At 37.6% G+C, this 17,904-nt stretch overlaps 4 protein-coding genes across 7 annotated transcripts; 1 reads left to right on the forward strand and 3 right to left on the reverse strand.

The window, feature by feature from the left end:
* Positions 1-422: 422 nt before the first annotated feature.
* Positions 423-2,517, forward strand: LOC137714544 (uncharacterized). Its single transcript, XM_068453738.1, has 6 exons — positions 423-627; positions 850-1,088; positions 1,215-1,433; positions 1,548-1,646; positions 1,731-1,811; positions 1,914-2,517. The coding sequence occupies exons 1-6, from the start codon at positions 423-425 to the stop codon at positions 2,397-2,399; spliced, it is 1,329 nt and encodes a 442-aa protein (XP_068309839.1). The 3' UTR covers positions 2,400-2,517.
* A 2,992-nt stretch (positions 2,518-5,509) lies between these two features.
* Positions 5,510-7,763, reverse strand: LOC137715089 (cytochrome c oxidase copper chaperone 2-like). 4 transcript variants are annotated; one of them, XM_068454310.1, is made up of 2 exons: positions 7,617-7,763; positions 5,510-6,945 (listed from the first exon to the last, which is right to left on the reverse strand). In XM_068454310.1, the coding sequence occupies exon 2, from the start codon at positions 6,909-6,911 to the stop codon at positions 6,669-6,671; it is 243 nt and encodes an 80-aa protein (XP_068310411.1). In that variant the 5' UTR covers positions 6,912-6,945; positions 7,617-7,763; the 3' UTR covers positions 5,510-6,668. The 4 variants fall into 4 exon arrangements, with proteins under 4 accessions (XP_068310411.1, XP_068310415.1, XP_068310412.1 ...); XM_068454314.1 differs by having other exon boundaries at positions 5,510-6,922; positions 7,617-7,758; XM_068454311.1 differs by having other exon boundaries at positions 5,510-6,931; positions 7,617-7,745.
* Positions 7,764-8,074: 311 nt separating this feature from the next.
* LOC137716352 (uncharacterized) lies at positions 8,075-9,368 on the reverse strand. Its single transcript, XM_068455792.1, has one exon. The coding sequence runs from the start codon at positions 8,872-8,874 to the stop codon at positions 8,440-8,442; it is 435 nt and encodes a 144-aa protein (XP_068311893.1). The 5' UTR covers positions 8,875-9,368; the 3' UTR covers positions 8,075-8,439.
* A 1,611-nt stretch (positions 9,369-10,979) lies between these two features.
* LOC137715851 (probable hexosyltransferase MUCI70) lies at positions 10,980-16,074 on the reverse strand. Its single transcript, XM_068455201.1, has 9 exons — positions 15,057-16,074; positions 14,371-14,619; positions 13,941-14,154; positions 13,701-13,810; positions 13,410-13,609; positions 12,657-12,760; positions 12,213-12,400; positions 11,866-12,065; positions 10,980-11,383 (listed from the first exon to the last, which is right to left on the reverse strand). Exons 1-9 carry the CDS (start codon positions 15,319-15,321, stop codon positions 11,183-11,185), a joined length of 1,731 nt encoding a protein of 576 aa, XP_068311302.1. The 5' UTR covers positions 15,322-16,074; the 3' UTR covers positions 10,980-11,182.
* Between the last annotated feature and the right edge of the window lie 1,830 nt (positions 16,075-17,904).

The raw sequence follows: 17,904 nt of genomic DNA on the forward strand, positions 1-17,904 counted from the left end.
CTCTGCACCCAATTTGTCTGTTGGAAAGAACAAGTTGCGATTGTTTAGAGAAATCTGGATATCATTTTGCTTTCTTGATTTGGATATGATTTGGGGTCTGTTGAATTTGCTCTATGAATGTTTAAATTTTCTCTAACATCATCAAATTCTCATTTTAATTGCAAAACAAATAAGCTTTTGAAATTAAGAATGTTGGCATGTGTCTAGTTGAATGACTTGTATGAAGTAAATTGTTTTTGTACGGTACTTGATGCACTTTTTTTTTGTTGGCTATGAAAATGGATAAGTAGTTTCCTCATGTTTTGAAATTAAGAATGTTGGTAGCCTACTTACTTACTACTTTGGCTGCTAATTGATTAGTTTCAAATGCAAGAAAGGATTAGTGTCTAATGTTATAATTTTATGGTTCAAAAAGTGTATAGATGTCGCGGTTGATCAATTGTCGTCGGAGTGTGACCAATGAGCCTCCTGCATTATCAACATCTACTGCTCCAGGCGTGAGTGCTCCATTGATTGGGGAGCCTACACCCCTTAGTGCACGACGGCCTCACCGACGCCGCCGCGAGCTGGAGCCTTCTGATCACACTTCCTCGGCATCCAGAGTCGAGGGTGAGGCCTCCCAGCCAGGTAGTTTTTTCTAATTCTCGATCACTACGTTGTATTTTTCTTTTATCATTTTAAAATTATTATTTTTATGATGGTGAAAATTTGCTGGAATGTGACAATGTGATGGGGGTTGTGAATTACTATTTTAAGGTTTTGGGAAATGCTATACTATTAGGGGAGGTTATGTCAAATTTTCTGTAAATTTAAGCTTAGGGATTTCACCATTTAATTATTTTTGGCCAGCTAAAAAAAACACCAGGGGGCCTAGTCGAATGTTGAAGGAGGCACAGAGCGTACGTTTGACCGGCTCCAGGATCAAGATTGAGTATGACCCGCGACATCGTGGAGCGGCTACCTCACAGCAGCATAACAGCGTCGCTAGTAGTTGTGGTGTTGTTATTAAACAAAATTGTCCTATGCAGTGGGAGTCTTGGGCAGAAATTCCCGAGGAGACGAAGAAACTAGTGCGAGAAAACTTGTCGGTTAGTATATTAATTTTTAGCCTTTATCATTTTTTTAATTTTGTTTACAAATATTTAAAACCAAAATATATTATCTTAATATTATTAAATTTCTTACTATTATTTTATTATTTTTCATATTCGTAGGCCAATTTTGATCTTGACGACATATCCCCTGAGGTCATGGCCTACTTAGAGGATACCTTAGCAAATCGGTACAAACATTGGAAGAACTATCTTCACACGCATTTTAAGCGATGGGATGATCCGGAGTTTGCTCGCCTACATGGTTGCCCAACCGAGCTGCAGGATCGGCCGGAGGATTGGGAGTGGCTCTGCAAACATTTTACGGACCCAAAATTTGTGGTATGTACATAATATTTTAATAATAATTTATTATTGTTTTAGTTATTTTTTTAAGCTTCCTTTATTAATTTATTTTAAATAATCGCACTAACATGTATATTGTGTGTTTAACAGAAGAAATCTATTGCTGGCAAGATAGCTCGGGACTCAAAGACACTTCTCCACCATTCTGGTTCGAAGCCCTTTTCGTATAGGATTGAGGCACGACGTCAGGTAAAAGTATATTAATTTTGAAATTTTATACAATTTATTTATTATTATTTATTAATAAAATTTTCTTAATGTTTGTTTCTTCAGGAGGGTTCTAAGTTCCCAGAGATCGACATGTTCGAGGACGTTTACGTTCGACCTGGTGATGAGATAGCTAAGCAGCTTCATGTAAGTATATGTAATTGTTATTATTCTTATATGTATGAATCGTTCAAATATTATTTATATTATGTTATTAAACATTATATGTTTTTTCCTTTATTATTACAGGATGCTATGGTGGAACAGCGCACTACTGTTCTCCAAGAAGCAACATCACAACTTCCCCCGGAGACCTTGATCGAGGACGCCACGATACCCGAGGATGCAGGTTTTCAGATCCTGACTAATGTCATGGATCAAAACTTCGGTCGTCGTCCTGGCAAAGTTGTTCGGGGTATGGGAAAAGCGCGAGTTCGTGAGACGGGTGCCTCTTCTTCCAAATCAAACACAGGAGAGGTCAGTGCATTGAAGGAGGAAGTGACAACCCTAAAGGGTCAACTTGCGGTCCAGAGTGAGCAAATGAGGGCCCGGGACAAGCAGATGAGGGCCCAGGGCGAGCAGATTAAGGCCCAGGGCGAGCAGGTGAAGGCCTATGCCGGACACATGAGAGACCTTGTACGAGCCATACAGATGTCCGGCCTCCAAATCTCACTACCAGTACCTGATCTTCCTACACCTTCGACTTCTGAGCCACTTTGCCCTACCGATACCTAGTAGCTTGATGTATCAAACCTAAAAGACTACTTGTAGTTTTTTCTTATTTTTTTGTTTGGACATTTTGTATGTATATTTTCATATATTTATAACTAAATACTTTTCATTGGTTAATTAATTATCGTTTAGAGTTTAATTAAGATATTTATTAAAAATTAAAAAAATATTTTTTTTGACCAAAACAAAAAAAAGAGGTTTGCGCGACGTAGGTAGAATCTTCGTCGCGCCAACCTCTTTGCGCGACACAAGACTCTACGTCACCCAAAGTGGCTTTGCGCGACGCACGACCATACGTCGCGCAAAGCCACTTCGCGCAACGTAAAAGCGTGCGTCGCGCAAAGAGGTTGGCGCGACGTATGTAGAATCTTCGTCGCACAAAGTGTTTGCGCGACGTAGGGGATGCGTCGCTCAAAGACACTTTGAGCGACGTATTACTACGTCGCGCGAAGCCACTCTGCGCGACGCATCCCCCTACGTCGCGCTAAGCCACTTCGCGCAACGTAAAAGCGTGCGTCGTGCAAAGAGGTTGGCGCGACGTATGTAGAATCTTCGTCGCACAAAGTGTTTGCGCGACGTAGAGGATGCGTCGCGCAAAGACACTTTGAGCGACGTATTACTACGTCGCGCGAAGCCACTTTGCGCGACGCATCCCCCTACGTCGCGCTAAGCCACTTTGCGCGACGCATCCTTCTACGTCGCGCAAAGCCACTTTGCGCCACGTAGGGGGAATCTTCGTGGCGCAAACCCCTTCTGTCACTGCCTTGCCGCGACGGTTAGTGCGCGACGAAGGTGCGTTGAGCTAAGTTTTGCGCGACGGTTTTTGACTTTGCGCGACGAAGGACCTGCGTCGCGCAAAGTGTTTTTTGTACTAGTGCAATATATGTGTGGGTCTATCTTTATTAGAAAGATGGTACAAATATGTGATTTAAACTAGGACAAAAATATATAGCACTTTTGTTTAAAGATTAATGGTCTCAAGAGAAAGAATCGATGCGAATAAGTGAGGAGCAAATTACCAACTATTTTCTCTTTAGGCCAGCTTTTGTTGGTTTGTTCCAAGTTAAGCAGATATGTTCTCGTCTCTTGAATTCGATGCCAAATTTGACAAGTTCTCTAAACACTTGGATGGTGAAAACTTCGTGGGAATTTGTGCTTTTACATGCGTATAAGCCTATAAGGTAGTACAACCTTTTAAGTTTTAATATTCCTGTAATTTTTATACTATATCTAATTAGTAATCACAATGAACATTAAGGCTGAAAAAAGAAAAGAAAAAAGAAGCACTATCCACTAGTAAATTTTTGGTGCTCCTAAAGCGGTTTCAATTTGCTGCATATAATCTTTGTCAATAAATTACAGATGATTCAATTTCCCAAACCCATGCCGAATGGGGATGGAGTGGGGAGGATGGGGGATGGGGTTATTTTGGGAGTATGGACTGCAGGAGGGCATATCCGACCTCGCCTTGCCAGTTATTATCTCCAATAAACTCTGAACATTTGCGACTAATTAAGTACTTATGCATGAAGCACTTGAAATCATTTATGAATTTGCTAGAAGTGCTTTGCTATTGAAAAATAATAATATAAGTTTGTTAAAAAAGCACTTGAAAATATTTCCTGAAGAAGCATGCATGTGTGCTTCTACGATATTTGATCACGTTAAAAAAGTTTTAACTCGTTCAAAAATAGTTTAACAAAACCGAGTCTTTGGAGATATCCTTGATCACTTTATGAGAGATTTAGAAAGAGAGATATCCTCGATTACATGCAAGTTTCTCCCATATGTCTTTTATAAGGGCCAAAGTGCATGCTCATCTCCATTAATTATACTACAAACTAAGAGCTTTAGGGATAACAATTAATCTATAATCTTTTCCCAAATCATGAGTTAAGAACTTGAGAGTGAGAGAGAGATACATATCTCAATTCATATCTCAATATGTGTGCACGAAGTGATTTGGTCATCTTGTGAAAAAGAGAACTGAAGTTGACACGAGAGGAGGATAGCAGACCAAGCCCTCCATTATCAAGATTCCTTTGGACGTTTCTCGGGAGACGTGTGCTTCCCTCATGCCTCGAGGCCCCCACCTACACCTTACTGTCCACTGTAGGCCCCACCTCCCAGCAACTAGCACCCTTGCTCCTGCCCTCTCCGTGCATCTATAAATTCAGGACGATAGTGCAGATTGGAGATACAGCAAGCAAAACCCTAAAACACACTTCAGTTCCAAGTTCTAAGTTCATCTGCAACATGTCGGGCAAGTGCGACAACTGCGACTGTGCTGACAGCTCCCAGTGCACGTAATGCTTCTTTATCAGTTTAGTTATGGATCTGTAAATCTTGCATGGCTAAATCTTGCTCATAGCTAGTACTGCTTGAACTCAGCTTGCTCTGTATATAAGAGAGCAACTTTCATGACATGAATCTACTGTTGTCGTGATTAGCATGAGATATTATGATGACGGTGTATTTGTGTTATGAAAGTCTTTCTTCTGTATATAGAGGTATGGCACCATGGATGTATCACTGAAGACTAAACCCTAGCTATAGTGCTAATCAAATCAAGATACGGGATATGTGCTATAGGAATATGGTGATATATCCTCGGTGACCCCTAAATCTTTCTCCAATAGGAAGGGTTTGATAATTGTTTTCGACTAGGGTTACCAACTAGTAGTTTACTCGCTTAATAACAAGATTATATAGGGTATTTACTTGTTTAATGCGAATTAAATAACTGATGGAGGGCTTAACTGAAATGATTTAGCTCTAGTATGTGGTATTTCTCTTCTTGACGTTGAAGATCTCCTGTTTCAGATTCATTTTTTTCGATCTAGTTGGTGCATACATGCCTTCAAAGCTTTAACATGCCAATTTTTTAAATCGCAGGAAGAAGCGAAACAGCTACGACTTGGTGATCGTTGAGACTGAGAACCGGTACTTTTGTCATAAACTTCAATACATTCTAAGAATTAACTTTTCTTCTCTTCGTTTCCTTAAGACTAATTGTGGGGAGTTTTGATTAATTTTGCAGCTCCATGGACACCGTCGTCGTGGATGCTCCTGCCGCCGAGAACGACGGAAAGTGCAAGTGTGGCACAGTCTGCTTATGTGTGAACTGCACCTGTGGTCACTAAACCCATACAAACAAATTAAAGATGTAAACGAATAAAGTGTTTGTGGGAAAACAACGTTGTGGCTTTGTCTTTGGTTTGTTTATAGTATTTGCGTCTGTTGAGTGACATGTAGTGTCTGTGAAAACCTGTCACTCATATGTTTATGTTTCTCTGATTGTGTCATGTAATCGCCATGTTAGTGGCCTTGTGATGTTATGAAATGATATTATTAGAATACATGCTTTGGCTCTATTAATTCCATTTTATTTTCTCCCTAACCATAATTTTGCTTCACATCATAGCTGCAATTAATCAAGGAATTGCAGATAGGAATGTAATAGATGTATTCTTGCATACAATATTATGGATAACGATGGACTTATAGCTCAAGTAGTTTAATTTACCCTTTCATTTGAGGTTTGATGTTCGATTATCCTTCCACTAACACTGTTATATAAAAATGAAATAAAATATGACGGATATGTCCAATATGTTCTTATTTGAAACCCTTTTGATCTTGGGATTGGTATTAAATGGTTTGATCTTGGGATTGGTATTAAATGGGAGATGATTAGAATGCGCAATCATTTTATTTAGCATTTGAAGATGTTTTGAATCCTTTTGCTCTTCCTTTGAGCCACCAAAACGAATGGCAAAAACCGCAGAATTAGAAATCCCATTTCACTGTACGGGTGGTGTGACTAGGGAAAGGGATTTACATGAAACACATAGCCACATGACATCGCATGATTCGTTTGAGACAACACCAACTAGGCGTGTATGTTTATTTATGCAAGTCCTCGTGAATAAGAGATTAGCAAGGCACTAGTTCATCAAGGAATTTACGAATATTTGAATGATAAACTAATTCAAGCGAGCCTTACAATTAGCCAAGACAATAGCATATATTAAGCTCACATGTTGCAACTTTATAACGTTTGAAGGGTGTAAGTCTCAGTAAAATTTACGTAAATACAAGTCAAATATGGTTGCATCTAACAGTAGACAGAACTACAGAAGCTCTTCTTCCTTGTATTATTCACCAACGTTCAAATATTACCATGTTGTATGTCTAAACCTAAAGTAAATGGTTTCCTTTCAAAACTGTTGAGCATAGCCTTCAATTTATTATCTTAACCATCCGGAAATTTCAAACATTGAAGCCCTCTGCACGAAGGCACTTGAGATGAGCATCGATCCATTTTGTGCAAGCATCTTGACCATGTTCCACAATGCATTCATCTCGCAGCTTCTTAGTATCCGGGCAAGCACAGCAGATCTTCTTCTTCGGCTTTGTGTCCAGGGAAGGAGTAGTGACTGCTGATCCTTGATTAGGCTGTGACCTTTGCAAAACCAAAGCAGAGGAAGTATTTTCTGCCGGCAGTCCACCCATTTCTCAAAGTTCTTGAAGACCTAACAGAAATATGCTATTAAAAAACAAGAAAGAAAACAAAGAACATCAGCTTCGACTCAGAGAAGCCTCGATGCTAAACATGTGTTCATAAAGGATGGTATACACCATATCAGACCTAAACAGATTGAATGGAAGAGAGAGATATGGCATCGTAATTTATAGAAAAACACCCCCTAAAATACGTTAATCACTGATTAGCCTAATCACTAGACACTAGCTCATGTAAAAGAGAGGAAACCACCCGAAAAGCAAAAACCCTAAACCCTACTTCTCCAAACGGGCACAAATCCACAGGATCCCAAAACAAAAAACCGAGATGAAGAAATAAACTTTTTCACCATAGTTCAGGATTTCAATCAAGATTCAAGACACGTCCTTTATCCAACACCCACTCGGGCATTTCTTCAAACATATGGTGGGCACTTTGTTACTACAAGCAAACTCCAGCATAAATACTACATATTCACCAAAAGCGACAGAAACTATAAATATTAAATACAAAGGCAAAGCAGAAAAGCCAGATGAAAAGTAAAGCAACCCATCTAATCAAACAACAACACAGCCATAACCACAGAGATTTTGGAACTTTACATCCATAATTCATTGGATGGAAAAGCAAATATGTCTCAGAAGGGTAACGAAATTGGTGACAGAAATGTATGAGCGAAGGAAGGAATTACTTACCGCTGAAAAGGAAGGAGGAGGAGGAGAAGCTGAAAGGAAGAAGCTTTGCGTTTTCTGGAAGGCAGAAAGTGGGAGCAGAGAAAAGGTGTTTGTTCTCTGAAGACGAAAGTGGCCGCTCAAAATTTCAAGGCTAAAACTGGGCCGTGTATGAGTTGACCCTTGTCTTGGGCTCTGTGGGCCCACAAAAAATATGCTGAAAACTTTCATTTCTTTTCCTTTTTAATTTTTAAAATTTTTTTTTTTTATAGCTTTTATCAAATTTACTCTTTTTTTCTTTTCTTTTTTATCAGACAAATTAACCTGACGTCAATATAAAATTGTAGCACAAACTGCCAAAACCATGTCAAAGTAAAATTGTAGCACAGAGTGCCAAAACCATGTTACGAATTTAAAAAAATGTAGACAAGAATTACTTTAATTGATCACTCGTTGTCGCAAAATCAAGTGAAAGGTATAAGTAAATGCATTTCTCATCATTTTATTCGTTCTATAATGTGAGGAAATTTACAAGAGGGGCACAACTGAATGTGCAAAATTGCAAATGAAAGGGAGTTTGTAGAACATGTTCAAGATTAACAAGATCCAAACAACCTTTAAATTAACCAGAAGTGTGAAATCTAATCTTTATTTTTCTCTATCTGCAATTCTTGGAGTTACCAGAATTCAACATTGTTAGACAAAACGGTTCCAATTTCCAACTTCATATGACCAAGAAGCCGAGGAACCAAAACCACAATTCCATTCCGACAAATGAATAATGTGCAACTCCGAAGATACTTCAGAGAGTAACAGAATTTTGAAGCAGAGCGACCGCAGTTCTTTGCTAATCATACTTCTCCCTCCACGAGTACACAAGAAGTAACGCCCACGAAAGCGCCAATGTGATGTCGCCGGCGACCTGTTTTGGCCAGTCTCCGGCTAGGTCTTGCAGGTCCTTTTCAAAGTAAACTCTCCAAATGGCCATAGAAATGTGAAGCAACACACAACCCTTGGCAAAGAAGCTCTGGAACTTCTTGTCCTTGACAAAGGCAACCATGAAAAGAAGGAATCCAACAGCAAATAGAAGCAGACCGGAGAAGGAATCCGCGGTTCGTATCAAAAGCCGGTCGTGAGGCGTTGATCCTTGGAGCTTCCTTGCTGTATCATGGCCATGGATGAACACAGAGAATTCATAAGAGTAAAACATCATCAAAGCTCCACAAATCAAAGCAACAACAGAGTGGAGCATACATATTAGGAAAAACCCAGATAACCCCATAGCTCAAAACCCCAGGTAAAACCCTAGTCTTTCTTCTCTACGCAGATAAACTTCGAGACGTGAGCGTGGTCACATTAGCAAGATAAGACGTGCTCTCTTATGTAACGAGTTTGAATCCCCTTGTCCGCAGTTTAGCATATCGCTTGTATCATAGAACAAAACGAAACTCCATTATATTCAACCACAATTTGCTCAATAAAAAACACTGAAAAGATCACATATATATCAAAAACCCTAAACCCTAAAGTCTCACCATACAAATCCCAGAAACCAGAGCAAGTAAACCAATCAGAAGCCAACCTTACTTAGCTTCCACTAAAAAAAACTCAAGAAACCCAGATGCCAGAGAGACCAACAGACCAAGATTTCAAGATTTTAAGGTTTGAAATAAAGAATCAAACCTCAAAACAAGGAAAACCCCAACAAAACCCTAACTTTATTTATCAATGTTTTCCACATGAATCAAATCCTTGGGGCTCTGATAGGAAATGAAATTGGAAGAAGAAGGAAAAAAAAAAGGAAGAGAGGGAAAGAAAGGGGGGGGGGGGGGGGGGGGGGGAGGTGGGGTGGTGTTGTTTTACAGTTTTGATAAAGGGGAGAGAGGAAGGAGGAATGAATCTCGATTGAGATATTTCCAGCAACAACAACATGCTGAATAGTTGACTGTCAGTGGAGGGATTTTTCTATTTGAGATGAATTTTTATTTTATTTTAATTGATTTGATTAGCTGTAGATATTTAAAGATGCTATAAATGGAAAAGACTATACATTTAAACATTTGTCTTTGATTCCTTGTTCTGCAAAGCAATTGAAAATTTTGTGGGGTCATTGAACCATTGGGTTCTACATTATTTTTCTAATTTACTTTAGGCTAAATTTATTACATGGACAACTATATTCAAAAAAATATTTTCTCACGTCTTTTTTTAAATTCTGATTCGTCAAATTTAAAATCTTCGGAAGAAAAGAATGATTACTTACTCAGTAAATTGAATATTACATGACCATATGCTACTTTGTTCATTAATAGCAAAATCTCTATAAGTAGGACTTTGAAGGGACTTCCACTTCAAGTTGTGAATCTTCCCAACTTTTCCACTTAGAATTTGGAGACCCACTTCACATTGTGAGCTGGTGCTGACAGGATCTTCTGCATCTGCATATAAAACCAAAAAACAAGTACAAATCTTCTGCACCCAAAGGCAAAGGCTTTTAGATGGATGGTTGTAAATCCATGTCCAAGTAAGCTGCCCTGCTTTGTTCGCTCCTATACCAACTCAATGACAGCAACTTTACCATATCTTAATGCATTATGATATACATAACATAGAAGAAATCACCATCAAATGAGACCACCACCTCACTTGCAGGCTACAGCTGTGGAAGTGGAAGTGGAAGTGGAAGTGGCCATTCTTTTTTATTCAAAAGGCTTATCTTTGGACATTGGCTTATTATTAGGGATGGAATGCATCGACTTAACTTATTTATATTTATGTTATGTTCGTGTCAATTCATAGGTTGATTAGTAAACAAAATATATAAAAACAATAATTTAACAATACAACAGCCCATACTACTCTTAAAAAAATAGAGAAATTTTATTGTTTAATCCTATTCACGTGTTTTATAATTTTATATTCGTGCGAATTGTAAATCGTGTAACATGTCATGTTTGGAAATTGTCACTCTTGACGTGTTGCTTAATCCCTCAAACTCATCAGGCACATTTGCCAATGCATGGCCAAGTGATGGCCAGAGTTTGGGATCACATGATTACAGCTCCTCTCCTTCCATCTTGTAAAAGCAAACCTCCTCGCATCTCCTCTCCCACCTTCAACGGCAAGTGCATCTAAAACCTCCATTTTCTCTGCACAATTCTCTTTCCTTGTATATTTTAGCTTTCCCAGCCTTTCACATTAAGAGCTCAGACGATAAACGATTAATCGTTTTGTGTTAATACGATAAAATGAACACAATCAACGTTGGTATGACAAACCGTAACGCGTTGAAAAAGGATTCTGAAATGGGACGTCATACAATATTTATCTGGCACTAGTTTTCTGGAGCAAGCACGAGGAACATGGCAAAAGATTATACACAGCTACTGAAGAAAAAGGAACAAAAACTTAAATGATATCAACAATTCCAACACAAAAATTTGAGTTTCTTTTATCTGTCCTTTCCTATCCTGCACATATCTAACCAAATCTTCCTACCCCGCGACGTATAATTTGTGACAAGGGGGGAGGAAGATTACATTTTTCCTATAGTCAAAGATTTCTCAAGGGGAAAACAAGAAAAAGAAAAATTAGGATGTCTTGCTGTCTCTACTACCACCAGCAACCTTACGATGGCGCTTCTTATCTCCTCGTCCACGCTTTTGAGATATCTTCTTCCCGATTGGAGTCTTTACAGATGTGGCACCATGAGACAAAGATGGCGGACGACGAACAATAACCCTAGGAGGTGGGGGAGGAGGCATGTGCTCCAGTAACTCTCTGTGGTATGCCTGCACATTGCAATCACTATGAACATATAGTAACATGTAAAGCTTATGCATTCGAAGGAAGTGAACGAAAAAGAGACAGGAGGACCTTATAACATAGTTCGGCACATTGACATCCTAGTAAACTTTACCAGTTACCACTAGTTAATTTACATTGACTAGTACCTTCATTCCAAGGATAAGCTTTTACCTTCATATGCTATGAAGATGAAAAGAACAGTTCAAACAGCATACAATTTCTATTTGGAAAATGAGCCGTTTTCCAAGTAATTCCCGGACTCTAAACAGAGCACCGTTAGCACAACAATGCATCTAAATCTCCAAGATTGCAAAACACAGATGCAAGCGTCTGTGGCACTAAATAAAAAGACCTAGTCGCTCAACAGAACCCTGCGACTCTACAACATCCTGACAAACCTAAAATATTCCAAATAAACAAAACATGTTGAATGAAATACGGTAATTTTTCAAACGACAGATATTACCTGAATTACAAAATTCCGCCTTTCACAGTCCAAAAACATATTAATGCTCCAATCAACTTTTCCCATGATTCTATCCCTCACTGTGGAGAAGCTTAACTGATCCCTGGAGGTAAAACGATCAACTTCGTTGAACCAATTGCAGGTAAATAAATTTGTGATGGGAATGTGTTCCTTTATGATAACACAACCTTCAGGAACATCTGCAGAATGTCACAGAACAAAGCACCACATTCCAGATCAAATAAAGCGAAAGATAATGCTACTACATGCAAACCGAAGCAGAAAAACATACACTGCCATATGTATGCATAAGCTTACATATGACCGCAAGTGAATAAATGACCTACCACTCGTTATTGGAAACTTAGCCTCTGAATAAGGTTGCAAACCCTCCTTAATATAGAAGTCAATCTGCTCATTAATGGTGGAATTATCATACTTTCCAGCAGCTTTGTTAGCTTCAGCTTCTACAAACACATCATACCGTTTATAGTGCCTTGAAATTGCAAAGTTTGCATTCTGACGCCACAAGAACCTGAACATTATTTAAGTATTAAAAGATCAAGGTTTATTTATGTAAAACTCAAAAACGAATATGAATTTGCACAGCAGCATAAGAACTGGTTGCAATATCACATTGTTACATAAGGTCCATGCTGAATTAAAGAATCACTGTTAAAATTACTGATAATTAAGCAAACACCCAGTTGTATGAGGCAGGGTAGTAATTTCAGATTCTCAACTATACTACTACAGGGGTGCACATGGCATTAGTCAGAAAAGAAGTGTACCTCTCAAGGACTTGAAAAGGATCCACCACAAGCCGAAGCTTTCCATCAATCCATATAGAGTATCTGACATTGGGGAAAATCCTATGCAATAGAAGCTTCGGAATCTGCCACAAAAACATTAAGAGTCAATAACATCTAAAAACTTCCCCCGATCCCTTTTAATCCAGATGGAATAAATTCTGGATAGCATGCCACTATTTATTAAATTAAAAATAGATTGACATTAACTTTTCCTAAAATCCATACACTGCATAAAGGGAACACCAAAACCAAGGTTAGGAGTGCCAATTTGACAACAGACCAAACTCCAGTTGCAAAACCCAACATCTACAGGTTAAAGGTTCAACTACAACTTAGCAAGCAGCACTTGGAACATAACCAAGACCAGAAGTTGAATGTGAGCTGGATGCTGCAGCCAGATCGGTCAAAAATATTTTTCTTTTAAAAGGGCCAGGCCGGTTTGGTTTAGGAATTATGCTCAAATTATACCAATCTCTGTATGCATATCAGCATCCTCATACATGCTTGTCTATGCGTGTTTCTTTGCAATGCTTCTATCAACTCCCATGAATCATATAAACTAATCTTAAAAGTACCAATCTCCTATCAATAAATGCAGTATGTAAGAAACAAAACATTTAAGAGCACCAGCAAATCCTTGAAACCAAAAATAAAATTTAAATAACAACTGATTTAAGCTACATTGTGGGATGTGGCCAAAAGGATGAACCAAATCAATCAAAACAAACTGACCTTTCCATTACGCCTTGCATCACTGTAAGGAACGTTGCGGACAACAATAATTCTCCACAACCCTATCCTCTTACTGTCTCCCAGGACACTATAATTCTTCATATAAGCTTCTGTCTCTTCGTCAATAAACAAGTAGAATGGAACATTTTTCCTCGAAAACTCACTGATGTTCTTTGGTTGTTGTATTATGTCATAGTTTCCTGACAAAGATGCAGATGCAACCATGAGAAAAAGTAAACCATATGCATACAGTCAAGCAAACATCCCACGATTTCTTAAGCTCAGATTTACCAAAGACAGCTGATGCAACAATGACATCATGGTACATCTCCAACTCCATAAGGTCAGCTTCATCAACATCAAATCCAGACCGGTGACCAGGTTTGCTTGCGTTCACAAATCTGAATAGCACCAAGAGAACACAAGAAAGGGTGAATGCACTCAGCGATAAAAGAACAAACTAAAAAGGATCACAAAATCATTAACTAATAAAAAGCAACCAGGCAAAACAAATGATGAGAGTAAACATACCCACAGTGGACCATCATGGATTCTTTTATATCATAAGAGTCATTTCTCTGCTTTAGAGTTGGAAATCCACCAAATTCAGAACCTCTATGTGGTTCAACTCTAGTAGGATTTTCATCATAAACATATGTCAAATTATGTAGGACAGGTGATTCTGAGGGGTAGCTTGGCATACTAGCTATAGCCTGCTCCACAGGTAGATAGCAAACTGGGCATGCTGAAAGAAATTGAACAATAAATTCAATGGTTCAGCAACAGGATATGTATCACCTCAGAACGTTTGTGATAACTTCTCAAGTTCATGTAAAGATGTTTAAACCATATTGAATATCATGGTATATTACTGAAAGAATAGGCGACCAAAAAAAAACACTGAAAGAATGTGTAACAAAAAAAAACCACTGAAAGAATAAAGAAAAATACAAAAACTTACGGCGTGGTCCATAGCGTTTTCGATCGGTTGGAGGAGGAGGAGGGGGAAATGCAAAATTTTCACAGTGGTGAGGCAAAAGAGGGGCATTTCCCCGAACAACAGCAAATGGTTGAGCAAGGGAATGGGGAGAAGGAAGTTTAATGTCATGTCTGTCTTCCATGTCTTCAAAAGTTACGGAACTACTTGACATCTCCTCGCGATAAGGTATCACATTTTCACTATGTTGAGTCATAATGACATTAGTGCTTTCTGGTCCATCATAAAAAAAAATGTATTATTTTACTTAAAAGAATTGTAGAGAACAATAGATGAATTTGTACAGAAAATATCAAAACAATCTACAAAGAATTCATTCCAACGTCAACAAGCAAGGCTCAAACATACTAGCTCCAATTACGTAGAAATAGATACAGCTAGGTAAACTCAATTGAGTGATATTTCTTACAATATATCAAGGTGTAAACAACAATCATGTTTGTTCCATACTTCCAATAACACCCCATATCAAGACAGCTTCGGATTATGTGTCAAAATAATACTAAGCTCAGACAATCGGTTACTTGTAAAGTTTCAAATGCTATAAACTCAATCAATATGAGGACTCTGCATGTCCTCTTACAAATTCCTGTTTTAAAAATGAATACATTACTGTGTATTTAAGAGCAGCAGGGATCACGAAAACAAACCTCTATTTACAGTGAAGGAATTGAATACGAAAACCAAAAGAGCAAGGACAACCAAAAGAAGCATTGTGACTCGCTTTCGACCCAAGAATCTACAGACAAAGAGCAAAACTCTTTCCTTCTCCCTTGAACCGGAAAGAAGCAACTTTGAAGACTTGCGGGTAAGAATAGGTGTTGGCTGATTATGTGAAAGACCATTCTGTATCGGTTGTTGTTGTAGCAGTGATCCATAACTCCCTGTACGTAGACCGAATGACCCTCCAGTCATTGTACCTTCAAATCCACAAATTCTTTAAGTTTTATTTCCTTCTTCTTCGACTAGAGCCTCTCATTCAGGAAACCCAGATTCTTCTTCCAAAGTCCGAAACTTGAAAAACGCTATGCAGAAAGAGACTTAACTTCTTACACTTCCAAATTCACATCAACAAACCCACAATTCTTTTGCAAAGATATCATCGAAAACACAGCCCCCACCTCGAAATCATACTCCAAATCACCAGAAAATCCTCAATGAATTACACTTCGAAGCTGCAAATCCAAATATGCATTGAAATATCTCCAACTGAATCTCCAAAACACAAAGAACCACAAGGATCCCGAAAATCAAAGCACGCACTTAAACAAGTCCAAATATAATTGCCTACGATCTGAAACACCAATGCGCTCGAATACTCTGAACCAAAAGCACACAAACCACATTCTATGCAAAACCCACTTCCTAAAAGCACTTTTCCTTCCAATCAACCAAACATCCAGTCCAATCCCCAATCCAACCGGAAACCCCCAAATCAAATTAGCATCCAAATTGCAAATCCAACCCAAAACCAAAAACTAACCCAGATCAATGCCAGCACAAAACTGAATTCCGAGTAGAGTTTTAATTATAAAAAGCTTCCAATTACGTACCTCTATCGGAAAAAGCGCTCCAAATTCGAACTCAATTAAAAATGTTTGTAGGGGTTATCCATATCAGATGTCTCTGTCTCTAGGGTTTCGGTGGCGAATATTTTGGGGATTACCATCCGCGCTGTACCGCTGTTGTCTCATTAATATTTTCTTTTATTACTCTTATTATTTATTAGAAACATTTATTTTTGTGTGTAATTATGGAATTTGGACCCAAATTATAACCCATTAATATTAAATCCTCTTATTTTCTAACATGGAAGTTATTAGGATTCCAATTTCCAACCATCACTTCATTACTTTTTGGAAACATTATAATGTTCTTGAACAACCATTATGGTCAATAAGTAAAGCCCTAATCAAACTTCCAACTTTTAAAATGTTTCCCGACAAATAAAAAGGTTAAAAATGAGCTGAAATATCTTTAACTTTTTTGAGTCAAAATTAGTCAGATATTTGGAGTTGTGGGATATTCATATTTTGGCAAAAAAATTGTTTCCCGACCCAAAAAAAAAAAAAAAAAATTAAATGAACTCAAATCGCAAAAGGTTTATGGGTCAAAAAATTTAGAGTTTTTACCTCTGTATTCAAGGTTCTACATTAATTTTCCCTTCTCACACTTTTCTTTTGTTTGTTAAATGGATAATAAAAACAATATATTTTCTTTGACGAGTTTGAGCTGGGAAGCTTTGTTGACCATGAGAGGAGAAATATTACTAAGATGAACTCAAATATGTTTGATTTTTAAATAACGAGTCATACAAGAGTTAATTGAGTTAGTAAAAGAGATTACAAAAATATATTTAAGAAAAATAATTAAAGAGTTTAATCATTTCTAACGCAATTGAAATATAATTTTTGTGAGAGAAATATGTTAGGGCTCAAGAAATTTAGAGGGTAAGATTGGACAATTTGAAGTAAACTTGGGATTTGGCACCAAGCTATGAGCTATCTTGAAAACACTTGTATTATGTCTGAACTACAAGTCACTTGTATTACAACTCCCTAAATTAGAGAGTATGATTGGAGTAGAAATTGTTTAGAGCTCCTAAAATAGCTTCTTATCAATTTTGGCTAAAATTTAACTAAAAAATAGAGAAAATGATTAAACATGCTCCTTTCGCAAAAAAAAAAAAATAAAGTAATGAAAACAATTACGAGTTAAGCTAGCTGCTCAATGTAGTGTGCATTTCCCCTTGTACGCGAGTTTGAACGCCCCTACAACTTCAAGAGAAAAAGTTACAGAAAAATTAGAAGTCCCTTGACTAATAAAAATGATTTCTCTAAGTCATTTAAAACTCACTTTCAGTCGTCCACCATTTTTTTTGGTGCCATTGCCATCAACTTGATGATGAAATTGACTTTCTAGGTTCCTCATTAGAAACTAACTGATCCACCCTTGTCGACTTGTAGTTGTTGGTATTTGTCACTACCATCAACTTGAAGAAAATCCCCGATAGTGATCTAACCAAATCATACAACATTTGAACACTTTAAAATATGACAAATTTATTTATTTATTTATTCATATTTTGCACGATTCAATTAAAGTTTTGTCATACCTTAAGCTTCTTAAAATTCTTAGGTCATAACATATATGATCTAACCAATGAAACTCCGTTATGGTATTGTTTGGAACTCGCTACAGTTTCTTATTAATTTTTCATTTTCTCGTCAAAAAAAATTAATAAAAGAAATGATTTATTTGACTCAATAAATGGTATGGCTGCTTTTCTAACTTAAGTGTTTAAAAATTACATGGGAAAATTATAAATAATCATACGAATTATTTATTATAAAACGATCATCAATACAAGTTAGGGGTTTGACTACAATTCTTACATGTAATTAATATAATTATCATCTCGATGGTCAGATGGTGATTGTACTAAATGCATGTATTTACATCACATAAGTTATATATATGATCGTCAGATGGTGATTG

Source organism: Pyrus communis, chromosome 14, assembly GCF_963583255.1.
Source record: "Pyrus communis chromosome 14, drPyrComm1.1, whole genome shotgun sequence".
Taxonomy (NCBI): domain Eukaryota; kingdom Viridiplantae; phylum Streptophyta; class Magnoliopsida; order Rosales; family Rosaceae; genus Pyrus; species Pyrus communis.

What these genes read in the sequence shown, in the direction of transcription:
- LOC137715851 (XM_068455201.1), bottom strand. Translation starts at nt 15,321, where the DNA reads ATGACTGGAGGGTCATTCGGTCTACGTACAGGGAGTTATGGATCACTG. An exon ending in TAAGTTTCCAATAACGAGTG is followed by an intron (nt 12,066 to 12,212) that starts GTAGGTCATTTA and finishes GACATTCTGCAG; the next exon opens with ATGTTCCTGAAGGTTGTGTT. An exon ending in GGCGGAATTTTGTAATTCAG is followed by an intron (nt 11,384 to 11,865) that starts GTAATATCTGTC and finishes TGCAATGTGCAG; the next exon opens with GCATACCACAGAGAGTTACT.
- LOC137715089 (XM_068454310.1), bottom strand. Translation starts at nt 6,911, where the DNA reads ATGGGTGGACTGCCGGCAGAAAATACTTCCTCTGCTTTGGTTTTGCAA.
- LOC137714544 (XM_068453738.1), top strand. Translation starts at nt 423, where the DNA reads ATGTCGCGGTTGATCAATTGTCGTCGGAGTGTGACCAATGAGCCTCCT. An exon ending in GGATTGAGGCACGACGTCAG is followed by an intron (nt 1,647 to 1,730) that starts GTAAAAGTATAT and finishes TTGTTTCTTCAG; the next exon opens with GAGGGTTCTAAGTTCCCAGA. An exon ending in AGATAGCTAAGCAGCTTCAT is followed by an intron (nt 1,812 to 1,913) that starts GTAAGTATATGT and finishes TTATTATTACAG; the next exon opens with GATGCTATGGTGGAACAGCG.
- LOC137716352 (XM_068455792.1), bottom strand. Translation starts at nt 8,874, where the DNA reads ATGGGGTTATCTGGGTTTTTCCTAATATGTATGCTCCACTCTGTTGTT.